The sequence below is a fragment of the Cebus imitator genome, unplaced genomic scaffold (genome assembly GCF_001604975.1).
Source record: "Cebus imitator isolate Cc_AM_T3 unplaced genomic scaffold, Cebus_imitator-1.0 Scaffold47, whole genome shotgun sequence".
Classification (NCBI taxonomy): domain Eukaryota; kingdom Metazoa; phylum Chordata; class Mammalia; order Primates; family Cebidae; genus Cebus; species Cebus imitator.
Genome location: NW_016107362.1, coordinates 8,695,479 through 8,709,575, shown reverse-complemented (window position 1 = coordinate 8,709,575; position 14,097 = coordinate 8,695,479). Strand labels below are relative to the sequence as shown.

The 14,097-nt window shown below is 34.4% G+C and overlaps 1 protein-coding gene across 5 annotated transcripts in view; it reads left to right on the top strand.

Moving 5' to 3' along the window:
* PCDH7 (protocadherin 7) overlaps nucleotides 1-14,097 on the top strand; it is a 415,738-nt gene that overhangs the window by 220,749 nt on the left and 180,892 nt on the right. Inside the window, exon 3 of one of the 5 annotated variants that reach the window (XM_037738023.1) lies at nucleotides 3,613-3,708. The exons of the other annotated variants lie outside the window; for them this stretch is intronic. Within the exon in view, the coding sequence (XP_037593951.1) occupies nucleotides 3,613-3,701 (89 nt within the window). The 3' untranslated portion in view covers nucleotides 3,702-3,708. The remainder of the gene's footprint in view (nucleotides 1-3,612; nucleotides 3,709-14,097) is intronic. 5 annotated transcript variants of the gene reach the window in all.

Here is a 14,097-nt window from a genome sequence, read left to right as displayed (position 1 = left end):
CACTTCAGTCAGTTGGACGGGGCTAGGGGAGGGACAGCAGAGGGTGGGGAGGGTGGGGAGGGATCACATGGAGAGAAATACCAGATGTAGGTGATGAGGGGAGGAAGGCAGCAAACCACCTTGCCATGTATGTACCTATGCAACAATCCTGCATGATCTCCACATGTACCACAGAATCTAAAGTACAAATAAAGAAAAAAAAAAGAACACCTTCATTGAGAACATTAACCAATGCCTGCTCTGCTTACAGTTGCATGTGCTCTTTACACTTATTTTATTAAGTCCCACGGCCTTGTGTATTAGTCTACCATGTGTCCTTCTACCACGATCATACATTTTTCCCAAGAACAGAAACTAGAAGAGGCAGACTCTAGAGTGGTCAGACCAACAGTATTTTCCGTGTAATTCATATTGATTCATCTTTGTGACAGATAATTTCTGCCATTTTGGGAAAAGAAACTTACTACAAACTCTTTCTCACCAATGTACTTAATAACAATCTCAAACTGTCTCTCCATCTACTTATTTTTACGAATTATAAGGCTAATTTTCCTTTTGTTACTGTTACCAGGTGAAAACCTATCATTGTCTATACCAGATTCCTACCAAATACCTCATGGAGATGAGGGATTCTTTTATTATCTTGGTCTCTACCTTTCAGATGCATAAAAGTTATATTTCTTTCAGGCCACAGTTAGTGCAAACAATCCAGAAATTTCAGTTCTCTACTGTATCAATTATTTTATTTCTTGTTTTGTAATAATTTAAGGGTTACCTAGCAATGTTTTAATGCATATAATATATAGTGATCACATCAGCGTAATTAGCACGTGTCCATCATTTCAAATATTTATCATTTCTTTGTGTTGGGAACAATCAATGTCCTTCTTCTAGCTATGTGAAACTATATAATATTGCTATCTGTAGTCGTTCTGCAACAGTAGAGAACACTAGAACCTGTTCCTCCTATCTAGCTATAATTTTGCATCCTATAACAATTTTTCCCTATCCCTTCCTCTGCCTACCTTTCCCAACCTCTAATATCCTCTATTCTCCTTTTTACTTCCATGACATCAACTCTGTTTAGCTTCTACATGTGAGTGAGAACATGTGGTGCCTAACTTTCTATTCCTGGTTTATTTGATGCTTTAAGATTCCAGTTTATTTTTTTTTTTGAGTTACCCTTCTACGTTGTTTTGGTTATTTGTAAACTCTGCTATTTATAAAATCCTTTTATATTGCTTATTACATATTGATAAATTATCAGAGTTTTTCTGTGTTTTATGTGTATATATTTACTTTTTATAGTTTCTCATAAGTATAGCTTTTATTACTTTTAATCTCTCCCAGTGCAGTGCTAATTTATAAATATATTATCCCATAATAATCTACCCTTCTTAAAGCCGAAGGACTAATTTCTACACATAAAGTCTTAGTATACTAGGGACTCGTTTGCAAAAATAAAAATGCTGTATTTCATGCTATATGCAAGATCTGGCCACAAATTAAGAGCATGTGGATTCTTCTCCTTTTTGGTTTTTGGCTTATGAGTTTCCCACATTTGCTTCTTCCAAAGACAAATTCTGATCCCAAAATAATCACTGAAGAATATTTAAATGTACAAAAAATTAGGTTTAATTTTTTCGATTTTATCCTACTGAAATATAGAGGTTTTAAGTTTGAAGGGGGATTCAAACTTTAAAATATTACATGTCATATCAATTATTATTTTAAGTTAAATACAAAATTATAGAAATTTATAGGATCCCAAGCAATGGTGCAAAAAGTGTATGTTCAATAACATCAGTTAAAAATTATGTTTGCTACATCGAGTTGTTTCTTTTAAATCGGAGGGCCTAGACTCTACTTATGCCTTCAGAGTTCTCTGATGTTAATCTCTTACGATGATAACCGAAAAGTTTACAAATTTCTCAACTCAAGGGCTGACTAATACTATTGCCTAAGCCTTAGGTGGGTCATGTTATTTTAACTAGATATGCTGGCTAATTGTAAGCAGTATGTCAAAGATAAGAAGAGTTGAAACACTGGGAAATTTGGAGACACCCTGTCTAAATAAGATTAAGGCTAAAGGAAAAGGATTATTGTTTTCCAAACTCCTATGATCCTTGTGATAACTGCTTTCCCAAACATTGGGATTAAAGGTTAGATTCGCATTTAGAAACAAGAATGCTAACATGTATTAATGAATAGCCTTGTTTTTAGAGAGAAATTCATCAATGTCCTAGCCCTTCTGTATCACATACACTAAGAAACATATTTGTGTGAGAAGTCACACACAGGAAAACTAGTTCTGTCCTATATTTTTATTTTTTTACATTACTTATTTTCTTCATAAAATACACATCTATTTTTGCAAGTTTATCTTCACTGTATATAAAAGCTTTTCTAAATAGTTTAAGAAAAACATTTTTGTATATTATTTGCATTTAAATATAAACATACAGAGTTAAATATTTCTTTTAAAATAAATTAATTCTAAGAGAAAACAATGTACCAGTGTTTGTTTTACAGTGGTATTATTGCACAGGTTATTAAAACAACTAATCTCTATTAAAATTCAAATAGCCGGGCGCGGTGGCTCAAGCCTGTAATCCCAGCACTTTGGGAGGCCAAGGCGGGTGGATCACGAGGTCAAGAGATCGAGACCATCCTGGTCAACATGGTGAAACCCCGTCTCTACTAAAAATACAAAAAAACCCCAAAAACATTAGCTGGGCATGGTGGCACGTGCCTGTCATCCCAGCTACCCAGGAGGTTGAGGCAGGAGAATTGCCTGAACCCGGGAGGCGGAAGTTGCGGTGAGCCGAGATCGCGCCATTGCACTCCAGCCTGGGTAACAAGAGTGAAACTCCGTCTCAAAAATAAATAAATAAATAAAATTAAGTAAAATAAAATTCAAATAGTTTACCCCCATCAACTGTGTGGTAAACATTTTTATAAAATTCTGTATATTTATGCTTTTCAAAAGTACGTATAGTCCAGATTAAAACACGTCTAAAAAGTATAATTAAAACATGAACTTTTTAAACATTTATTCCTTTGACCCCCTCCAGTATATAGGGATTCTGTTAAATTTAATTGTTTTTATTAGGTTAATAAGTTGAAGTGGTTTTCATGTCAAAACTGCATATCCTTAGGAGAACATGAAAAGTAAGATGCATTGTGAGACAGTTATATAACAGCTGGGTAGAGGCAGAATGAGATAATAATCCTACTGTATGTTAGAAAGAAAATACATATCTATTTGGTATTAGGATCACCTTACAGCTTTTTCTGGTGTTAAAATGTTATGATCATATATGAATGTCCTGCCTAGTTAAAAAGTGAGGATAAGGTGGTGATTCATTTGTAGCAGCCAGCTGGGTCCCTGGACTTGGAGAATTATAGTAGTAAGACTGTTCAAAGTAACACATTTCAAAATAGGAATTTGTTTAGATTGTCTTTGAAATTTATACAGATTTTAAAAAAAGAAGAAAGAAAACAAGCTCAGGGTTTTCGGAAGTTATTTTATTGGCGAGGTCTGAGGATGGACACCATTGTGTAGGGGCTGCTGATTTTCCCTTTACATATTTCCCCATCTCCCTTCCCCAGGTGTTGCTGCCATCACTACCTTTCCCTTCCTCCCCTTTCCTCATGGCAAGACGCATGGAAGAAGAGTGCTGTTAAGGCCTCTCCATTAATCAACAGGTATGGTGGTTCTCATGAAACAGTGTAGCTGCCCCTCTTCTGCATTCTCCATTAATAGTCTTTCTCTTTTACATTTACAAGATAATTTTCATCCACTACACAGACCCTTCCGTATGGAAGAATTGTTCAATTTGAATTTATGTATTTCACCATGTTATGCATTACCTAAATCCCTACACAGTGGTAGATTTTTCTAAATGTAAAGAGTTTAGAAGATTTAATGATATAATTCTCAGGGAAAGTTGCTATGCAATTTCTTCAACAAAATATATTTAAAAGAAATGAAACTTGTGTATATGAATATGCCACTTTCAACATTCTACAAACAATTGTTACATAACATACCTTTGAAAGTATAAAACAGGAATATTCCTGTGAATTTTATTTCAAAATTTAATGACATTTGCATCTTCAGAAGCACTGCACAAAATTTTATGCACTTAATTATAATACTCATCGGGTTATAGAAAATTAGGTATAAGCTAGTTCAAATGAATCTAAATACCCTACAAAACTATGCCAGTCAGATGTGAGAGCTGAATGCATGCTAATTACTTTCTGCAACTTTCTTTGTCAACTCAGCTGGTGGCATTTGAGGGAGACAGAGGGGACTGTTGATTCAGTCCAAGATATCCTTCACTCAGGGTGCTATATTTTGAAAGGAGCTAGGCCCTTAGGGCTCAAACTCCAGCACAGTCATAACCTGTAAAAGATGAACACTCACCAGGAAACACCCGCCTTCATGACTTCTTTCTTCACTAGCCGAACGAGTCCTCCCAGCTCCTGCAGGGGCTTGTTTTGATGTATCAGACTTTGCATTACAGTGTTGAGACTCTCTCAGGTTAAGACACATGACTAAAATGCTACCTTTGGGCTAGGAAGATTCTTGGCAGATGACTTAGAAAAATAGTGTGTCTATGGGTGTGCATGTGTATAGCAGCATTATTTGTAGCATTCTTTAAAATAGTAGCATAATTAAGACTTCTCTGTGTGCACAAACAAAGCAAAGCATTTCAATTTACATGCATTTTCACCGAAGATTAAAAGATCGTATTTCATTTTTTCACTGTATTTGAGTGTGTTGAAATACTGGAGAAATTGGAAAGATAATGAATGTTAGTCTGGACCATTAATCTTCATTTAGAAATGTATAGCTTTTCTATTAGATAAAGCTCTGATCATTGAGTATCTTTCATGATCTCACTTCTACCCACATTTCTTGTCTTTATATTATGTTTCAACCTTGAATGCACCCTGCGCTCTGTGCTCTGCATCTTTCTCAGAGGGTGCAATCTTTCATGTCCACAGGCCTTTGCACGGTTAGGTCTCTCCATCTGGAAGGCACTTTACCTGTGCCTATTTGGAAAATTCACACGCAAAAAATAATAAAGGCAACCATGTACTGAGGATTTATTGTGTATGGGCACAGTGTTAATGAGCTTCACTTCCATTTCCTTAATTCATACGCACAAAGAAACTATGAGTTAGAAATTATTATTCATTTTATATAATAGGTAAGAAAACTCAGACTTGACGAAGTCAAGAGGGGCCAAGATTACTCAGGATTGACCAGTGTGGGACACGCCTTATATAGCTTCTCCTTATTTCTCCCCAGGAAAACAGTACTCTCATTCATGCCCAACTCTGAGTTACTAGAGGTCAATATTTCTACCTTATCTTTTCTTTTCTTTTTTTTTTTTTCCTGGAGACAAAGTCTCACTTTGTATTCCAGGCTGGAGTGCAGTGGTGCAGTCTCTGCTCACTGCAGCCTCTGCCTCCCGGGTCCCAGTTTAAGTAATTCTCCTGCCTCAGCCTCCTGAGTAGCTGGGATTACAGGCACGCGCCACCATGCCCAGCTAATTTTTGAATTTTTAGTAAAGACAGGGTTTCACCATGTTGGCCAGGCTAGTCTTGAACTCCTGACCTCATGATCCACCTGCCTCAGCCTCCCAAAGTGCTGGGATTACAGGTGTGAGCAGCTGTGTCCGGCCTGCCTTAACTTTTACGAGCTCTTCAATGTCCACAGTATTTGTTACTCACTAAATGTTGATTAAATGAATGAATGTTTACAAAAGAGCCATTCATCTTCTTCATGTGAACATGGACGCATCCCCTCACCCATACTTCCCTGTACTTTGTTTTTATTCCCTTCTTAGTTTGTTGCTCTTGGCCATTATTAGATTCATAGATTACTCAAGATATTTTCTATAACAAATAATTTATAATTTCTCTTCAGATTTAAGACCCGTAACCACAAACTGAGTCAATATAAAATAATTGCATCCCCAGAAAAAGAAATTGATAATTCAAATCTTGTAACATTTATCAAATCTAATAGCAGGAAGGGAAGCACAGAAATACATATAGCTCACACAGAAAGAAGAAAATTCAAACAAAAATTTTTAAAGATATGAGGAAAGGAAATTACAAAAATTATACATGAGATTATAAGAAAATAAAGGGAATATGCTTGGATAGGAAAACAGTTGTATGAGTTTACCACAAAAGGAAAACAGTGGATAAGTAAAAAGGTAGTTAAGGAAAAGAGGCCAAATTAAGGAGAAAAAAAAATCTTTGAGAAAAAAGAAGCAAAACAACTTTTGGAAAGTGAATCTAAGAGGAGTAAAAAAATGAAGGAAACGTGTCATTAAAAGCCACAGACACCGAAAGGACTTTAAAAGAATATTCACGAGGTCAAGAGATCGAGACCATCCTGGTCAACATGGTGAAATCCCATCTCTACTGAAAATACAAAAATTAGCTGGGCATGGTGGCACACGCCTGTAGTCCCAGGCACTCAGGAGGCTGAGGCAGGAGAATTTCTTGAACCCAGGAGGCGGAGGTTGTGGTGAGCCAAGATAGTGCCATTGCACTCCAGCCTGGGTGACAAGAGCAAAACTCCGTCTCAAAAAAAAAAAAGAATATGAATTAAAATTAGGAGGGAAAATAAAATCAATGCAGTTAGAAAGAAAGAAGGTTTTTTCGAGTTTGTGTTTCCTCATTCTTAGAAAAGCCTTTGAGGTAAAATGACTGGAAAGCAAAAGGGCAAGTTAAGATGCATTTATTTGTGTACACTCTATGTTTTTAGGAAGTTTTCTGTGACAACAGTTTTCTTGAGAGCACGATACAGTCTTTTAGAACTAAAATAGTTGTGCCTAGAGAATACCATTGAGACAGGGCTTGCTGGGAAACTAAGTCCAAATATCCCTTCCCCCGCATTCTCTACCAAGATACTCATAACACTAACTAATCTGTTAGTTTTACACATAATAGTATCGTCATACATCTATTTTTCTTTATGTAGAGTGCCTGAAGCATAGAATACGTGTTTGCTGAATTAGTCATGAAATTTTAAGAGTGGATAGAGATTAATGGTCAACAAATTTGTTTTAGATTGTGCATGCATCGCTTAACAGTTTATAAGACTTGCTTATCCCCACTTGAATAATTCCAGTGATGCAAAGACCAGAGATGGTTCCTCTTTTGGACATCTTTGACTTTCTAGCTTTTTCTTATATTGAGCCAAATCAAGCTTCCTGTTTCTTGAATCCAGTTATCTTGGTTTTCCCTTTTGGAAGCACAGAATAATTTCTAATTCTTTTTTAAATGAAAGTATTTCTAGACCTAAATTCAGACAGACACTATGTCATAATATCTAGAGATCTAATGTGTCTCTAAATACTCTTTTTTGGTTTATAGCCCCAGTCTTTCTAATTTTTCTATGTTACTTGGTTGCAAATATTTTTAGTATTCTGGTTATTTTCATTTTCTTAGTTGGTGAAAATGGTCTTGCCCAAAACAAGAAATTCAACATGGGCTCCCACAGTGTATATTCTTATATTTGGTCAGCTTGAAGAAACTAGCAATTTCATTTGAACACCTTCCATAGAAAAAAAGAAACGGACAGTTTAAAGCTGCATATGGTTTTGACATGAATTTCTTAGAGGTGTGGTTTATGTAGGATACAGTATATAAATACAAGTATGTATGAAACAATTATTTTTTAGAATAGCATTTGAAGAAAGATTTTCAGTCTTTACTTTTTACTTTAATACGTATTTTAGTTCGAGTTGGGTGCCTGAGGTGTATCTTTGCCCAAGAAGTCCATTCATCATTCTAAAAAATTTCACACTACAAAATATAATATCCTTAAGTGGATAATAACATCGGTGGGAGTAAAAGACAAGCAAAACCAAACAAAATCTATTTTTTGAATGCAAGTAATTGACTTGACTGACCGATAATATGATCTCATGTATAATGATATAGTATATTTTTACATGGAGGGCAGAATAGAGCAAATAAGATTAAAAGGTGTGTAAAGCAAGAACTATCAGACCTGTGCTTTCCCTAACAGAATTTACTGCAAAGTAAATTCTTCATTTATGGGAACTCTTAGAAATGCCAAATTGCCGTCAATATTCCTTGGTGCGTCCTATTTGCGAGTAGATTACAGCACACTCTGCAAGATCTGCAGATCTGACTTTCAGGGAGTGTCTATGCAGAATATATGGCCTTTTCCAGAACTAGGAAATTTAATTAATTTTCTGGCAGAGAACACTTTTTATGCCACATCTCTTTTTTTCTGATCCTACCCAAGACTTCCATTTTCAAATGTGCTTCATATATTATGAACCTATATAATCTTAATGAAGGTCTTCCATATGGTAATTATATTGTTTGACTTTATACAGTATTCTCGGGTGCTCCAGGGCTGATGTAAATTTTTTCTCTATGGTACTAAATGTTTCTTTGTACATTGTATGAGTATATTGCTTTTTGACATTCAGTTTCCAAAGGAATACCCTTTAGATATTTGATTATATATAAGATATTTAGGTCATATTCTTAAAACAAGAGGGAAGTGGTACCTGCTTTGCTATCACTGCTGTTGAAGGAGTATGCCATGTGAACATGATCGATTTGATACCTTTCACTTTGTCTTTTAGTATCATAGAAGACAGGGATTAATCACTTAACCTCCCAAGACCTCACTAATGTCATTTAAATGAGGGATTTGGACTAAAATTTTTAAAGTAAAACCCAACTTTCTACAGAATATGGAGGACTAGGAATTTTATAAATTGAGATTTTATTCTAGGTTTGCCAAGAAACTATATTTAACCTTCCTGGAGCAGGGTTTCCTCAGCTGCAAAATAAGGAGACTGAGCTAAATCACGGATGTAATCTTTAGTGGTAACATGTGTTGACTTATTTTTCTTTCTGAAGCTATCTCTTGAAAAGGAGTCTGAGAGCTCGCTTTGACTGAGTGGCATGGAGTGCTGTGACCATTACCTCTTATGTCACAAACTTGTATCATAAAGTCTGAGAATGCTTCTCATTCAAAAAGAAAGATTTTGGTGATTATTATAATATTTAAATTTCTATGTTTTTCCTTGTTTGAGGTATATACAGATGATCCTTATGCTTAAAAATACATGAATCCAGGAAGCTGGTTCTTTTAAGGAAGACAGGTTGAGGACAGCCACTTTAGATACTTGGAATAATTTAACTCATAAGAGAGATGAGGGATTCAACTCATTCTTTGTGATTCCTAATAGCAGCTTGAAAGCCAGTAGGATAACGTGGGGAAAAGACTGACTTCACATAAGAATAAAATGTATTACTATAGAAAATGCTCAGTAAAGGTTGATACACAGAATAGTCTGTGTTGTGAAATCTGCATCCTTAAAGATGTTAAAATTTAGTTTGCCTGACAGTTTCTCAAGGCCACTGTTTTTACGTATGTATTTATTTATTTATTTTTGAGATGGAGTCTCTCTCCGTCGCTGGAGTGTAGAGGGCAGTGGCACAATCTCAGCTCATTGCAATCTCTGCCTCCCAGGTTCAAGGGATTCTTCTGCCTCAGCCTCCCAGGTAGCTGGGATTACAGGTGCACACACCACATGTGGCTAATTTTTGTATTTTCAGTAGAGACAGGGTTTCACAATGTTGACCAGGATGGTCTCAAAACTCCTGATCTCAAGTGATCCTCCTGCCTTGGCCTCCCAAAGTGCTGGGATTACAGGCGTAAACCACAGTACCCGGCCAATGCCATTGTTAAAGGACCTCATAAGATAGCAATTTAGTTAAAATGAATTCTAATGCTAGTTGTCTGTGGTTCCATAATAACTATCAGACATAATAATATCAATAATTTTGTACTTGGATTTGGTGATATAATTATCAAAGATTTTATTGGAATTGATGGTTTAGAATTTTAAAGTAAGTCATTTACTTGTTAGCCACTGCTGTAGTGTTCTAGTGAAGTGCTTTACCTTACCAAAGCTGCCTTTGTGAAGAAAAAGCTACTAATTCTCATTTGTGAAATTCACTTTTTTTTGTTATCTATAGACTATACTCTGTATCTTCATTTTGAATGTTACTTTTTATTGAAGTATAACTGACTGTAATAAAAGCTAGAATAAAGATCATTTGCAAAAGTAATTTAATGATTATTTCCAACTTATTAAGGTATAGAACATAAAGCATTCACATAGAATCATAAAGTATTTTAGCTGGTAGGGATTATGAAAATTTCCTTTTGAAATCTAGTTAACTTTTTCAAGGTCACTTAGTTAGTGAGACACTTGTGATCTGGATTTTCTGAATCTCAGTCCAGAGTAACCAAATGTTAGTAGCTTGCCTTAAAGTACAGATCTTGGTGAGTTGAGGCTTTCTTTTGCATCCTTGGATGCACTACTTGTCTTGAATCAGAAGGATGAAATAGGAAGACAAACAACCAATTTTGTATAGAAGAAACAGAAAAACACTAGGTAGCATAGCCTGCTGTGTTCCTGGAGGAACATGGAGGTCAGCATCCCTTTGTAAAGCTTGACATTATAAATATTCTTTGTAATCTACTAACAATTCTTGCCAGAAGTAAAAACAGTAAAAGAATATATGTATGTATATATATATTCCAACTTAAAATTGGGAGCTGCATAACATGAGCTTATTACCACTGTCTCATGGCTCTGGTCGCCACAGATTTTAGCACCACTAGAGTTTATAACAAATAAAACAGAGCAAGTTACCAAAGATGTCCAATCATAAACGTTAACCAGACTCAACCATCATTATTTAAGCTTGCCTGTCCACTCTAATCAGGACAACGGACCTCAATTAAATAAAGAGAATTGTAAACACAAGCACATTAGCTGATGGTAATGGAGTATTATTTATTTGACAGGAGAAAAAATGTCCTTGGACACCAATAGGAAATATTACTCACGATTTTAACTCTTTATGATCTTAGTTGAGTATAATAACAACATAAGCCAGTGTAATCAAATAAGAAAGAAAATACAAGAAAATATTTTTGAAACAACCAGGAAATGTGGATCTGATTTTGAAATTGTGACACTTTCATGAGGATAAGCTTGGCTGAAATGCAACAGTTTTACTGATCTCCCTTTATATAATAGGAACAAAAATTGACATTGGGTGGGGTGATTGGTTTAAAAGGCGTTTTGGATCATTTATTTTCAAAGATTTTCTTCCCCAATAAAGCACCATACTATTAATGGATTTTCTTCTTATTTCTGAACTAGTTCTCAAAAGGACATTGCATATTGTATGTTTTTAAAGATATTAATTAAATAAGCTTTACATTGTAAGAGCCTTTTTGTATATGTCCCTAAGAAATTTTCTTCCAGGGGACTGAAGTTCTAATTTTATCGTGGAAATCAATGGAAAAGTTACTTTCAGCTAACATATTAATTTGCTTTACTGTTAACTCTGCTGGATCATATTAAGTTAGTGGATCATTTCCAAATATTTTTAGCCTCAGTATGAATGAGACATGAGGCACTGTTCAAATCATTTGAATATGTTTTATGGTACTTGAACTTAAAAAACTTGTCATTATGCTTCAAAGACTGAAAATATCTGCTAAACAGTGATAGATAGAAGGTATTTATATAAGAGAGGAAGGAGTGGAAGAGGTAGATCAAAACCAGGCAGAACAAACTATATGCACATGAAAAGAGTCAGTGAGGAAGGAAGTTACAGTTTTTTAAAAAATGCTCTTAACTTTTGGTTGGTTAGCTAGATAGTTTGCCGGTGGAGTGGAAACACAAGAAATTAAATCTACTGAAGGTGAAAAGAAACCAAGGGCCCATCTGCAGATGTCTCATATAATTAACCAGGCAGATTAGCTCTTCTTTATATTTCCAAAATATATTTCATGCATATGTGAGTGGCATGTAATCATAGCATTATGTCAAATATTTATCAAAGAAAACACAAACTATTCTGGTTGTTGATGTTGCCTTAATGGTGTAATAAGGATATTATAATAGCAAAAGAAATACATCTATACATGATGTATTTATTTAAATGATAATTATTTAAATGATTTATTTAAATGATAATTAATAACTTATGGAGATTTAAATAATAACTTCAGAAAATAAAATATATTTCACCGAATAAAAATCTTAGTCCACTTTTAGTTTTTAGAATAACATTAAGAAAAAAATTTTCATGTATTTTTGGCAAAACACTCTAAAATTTTTATAATATTTTAACAAAATAAATTAATTCAATCTGGAAATTGAAGTAGTTTGCAACTGAAATAAATGATTATGGGACATAATGTAGCGTTTTGTTTCTTTTAAAGAATTTTGATATTTATCTAAATTAACCAAGAAAAAGCAAACCAGTCATTTTGTAAATAGACTGTGGCCATTATTGAAATAGTGACCAGAAAAGACAAAATCAAATTCTCTTATTATAAATTTAAGATTAAATTATTAAGAAAATAAAAAGTATCATGAACAAATAAAGCATAAAAGCATTTTGCTTAGTAGATAATAACATCCATGTTAAGCAAAGCAATATTTGCTAGCCCTTTGGTAGGGGTGGAGGAGCCAGCTTGTCTTTTCAATAGGGTGAAGCTTAAAGCACCAGATTAGCAAAATTAAATGGTTCTGAAAGTTTAAGAAAGTATTGAATCATCTACAACTTGGTATAAAAATCACTAGATTATTCAAAGAAGTTATAATTCAAGGGTTTCAGTGATGCTTTAATATATGTTTAGCTTTTACCTGCAATTGTATTTATGAGATTCAATAATAAGAATGATGGTTTTTGAAATTTGCTCATAAATTGAGGGGCACTAAAAGGAAGATTTTAGCAATCAGAAGGTCTTTTTTTAATCCAACGATTTATTGTAAATAACTGTAAAACGTCAGAGTGGCTTGCTCTAAGGAAATGTGTGATTTATGCAGCACCATTACCAATTAAAGTTATGAACTACTTTCTGGGCTCTCATAAAGTCCAAATATCAGACATATATATTGTCTTGTCTTATTGGATGAATTATACCTTTTTAGAAAAAAAGTACAATTGAAAAGTATAACTTCTTATCACAGAGGATTTTTGGCGAAAGTAAAACATGACCTATTATTATTACATGTTACAGATTTTACTTTCGCATGACTAGAGTTTGTACAAAAACAGTACAAAACTGTTGCCTGCAGTTGCATGAATATAATATTTATAAGTAAAATGTATAGACTATATTTTCTTCCAGAAGCCTGACGATATTAAATCAATTTTAAAGAACCACATTAATGCCTATGACCATAACATGTAAGGATTTAGTTTATAAAATAAAGTAATAAAACTTAGATACTTAAACTGCAAGTGAAGTTGCCTTTTATTTTAGTTTACAGAGCTATAAATTTGTTCATCTATTTTGGTAGGTAGTTGTTATGTATTTGTCTCTTCCACTTTGAATTAATAATTTAGAGCTTCCATTTTATTTAGCAAAATCCTAAATGAAAGAGGATATATACTTAATGAGTAAGTGTCTGGGACAGCCAAGTGCTTACACAGGATTTCCATTTATTAAATTGTGGTAGTCTGACCACTCTGTGTTCTATTTTCTCACCTGTGAAATGATAACATAGTAACCTACATTAGGTTCCCAATGGTTCATGCAGAAATTATATAAATAGTTAGTAAAGGAAAGAAAGAGGGAGGGAGGAAGGGAGAGAGGAAGGAAGGGAAGGAGGGAAGGAGGGGAGAGAAATAAGGAAGGAGGAAAGATTTCCTGCTGATTTATAAAAGTATCAGTTCCCAAGTGCAATGTGGAGATGCTACCTCCAAGTAAGGACCGTGGATAACGGATGCAATAGAATATTTTGCCATTAAAATAGGATTCTCTATATAGGTGAGCTTAGAGAAATGCTTTTGGGAATGAATTAGAAAATGAGAATTGGCTATGGCTAGGTCATGTAATGTAGACACACCAATAAACCAGGTAGTTCATGAATGAACAAAATGCTACCTCCTGCTTATTGTGAGTGGAATTCCTTTGGCATAGCCATGTTTTTAGAATAATCTTCTAGTGGACTCTTACATAATAGTCATGGGAAAGAT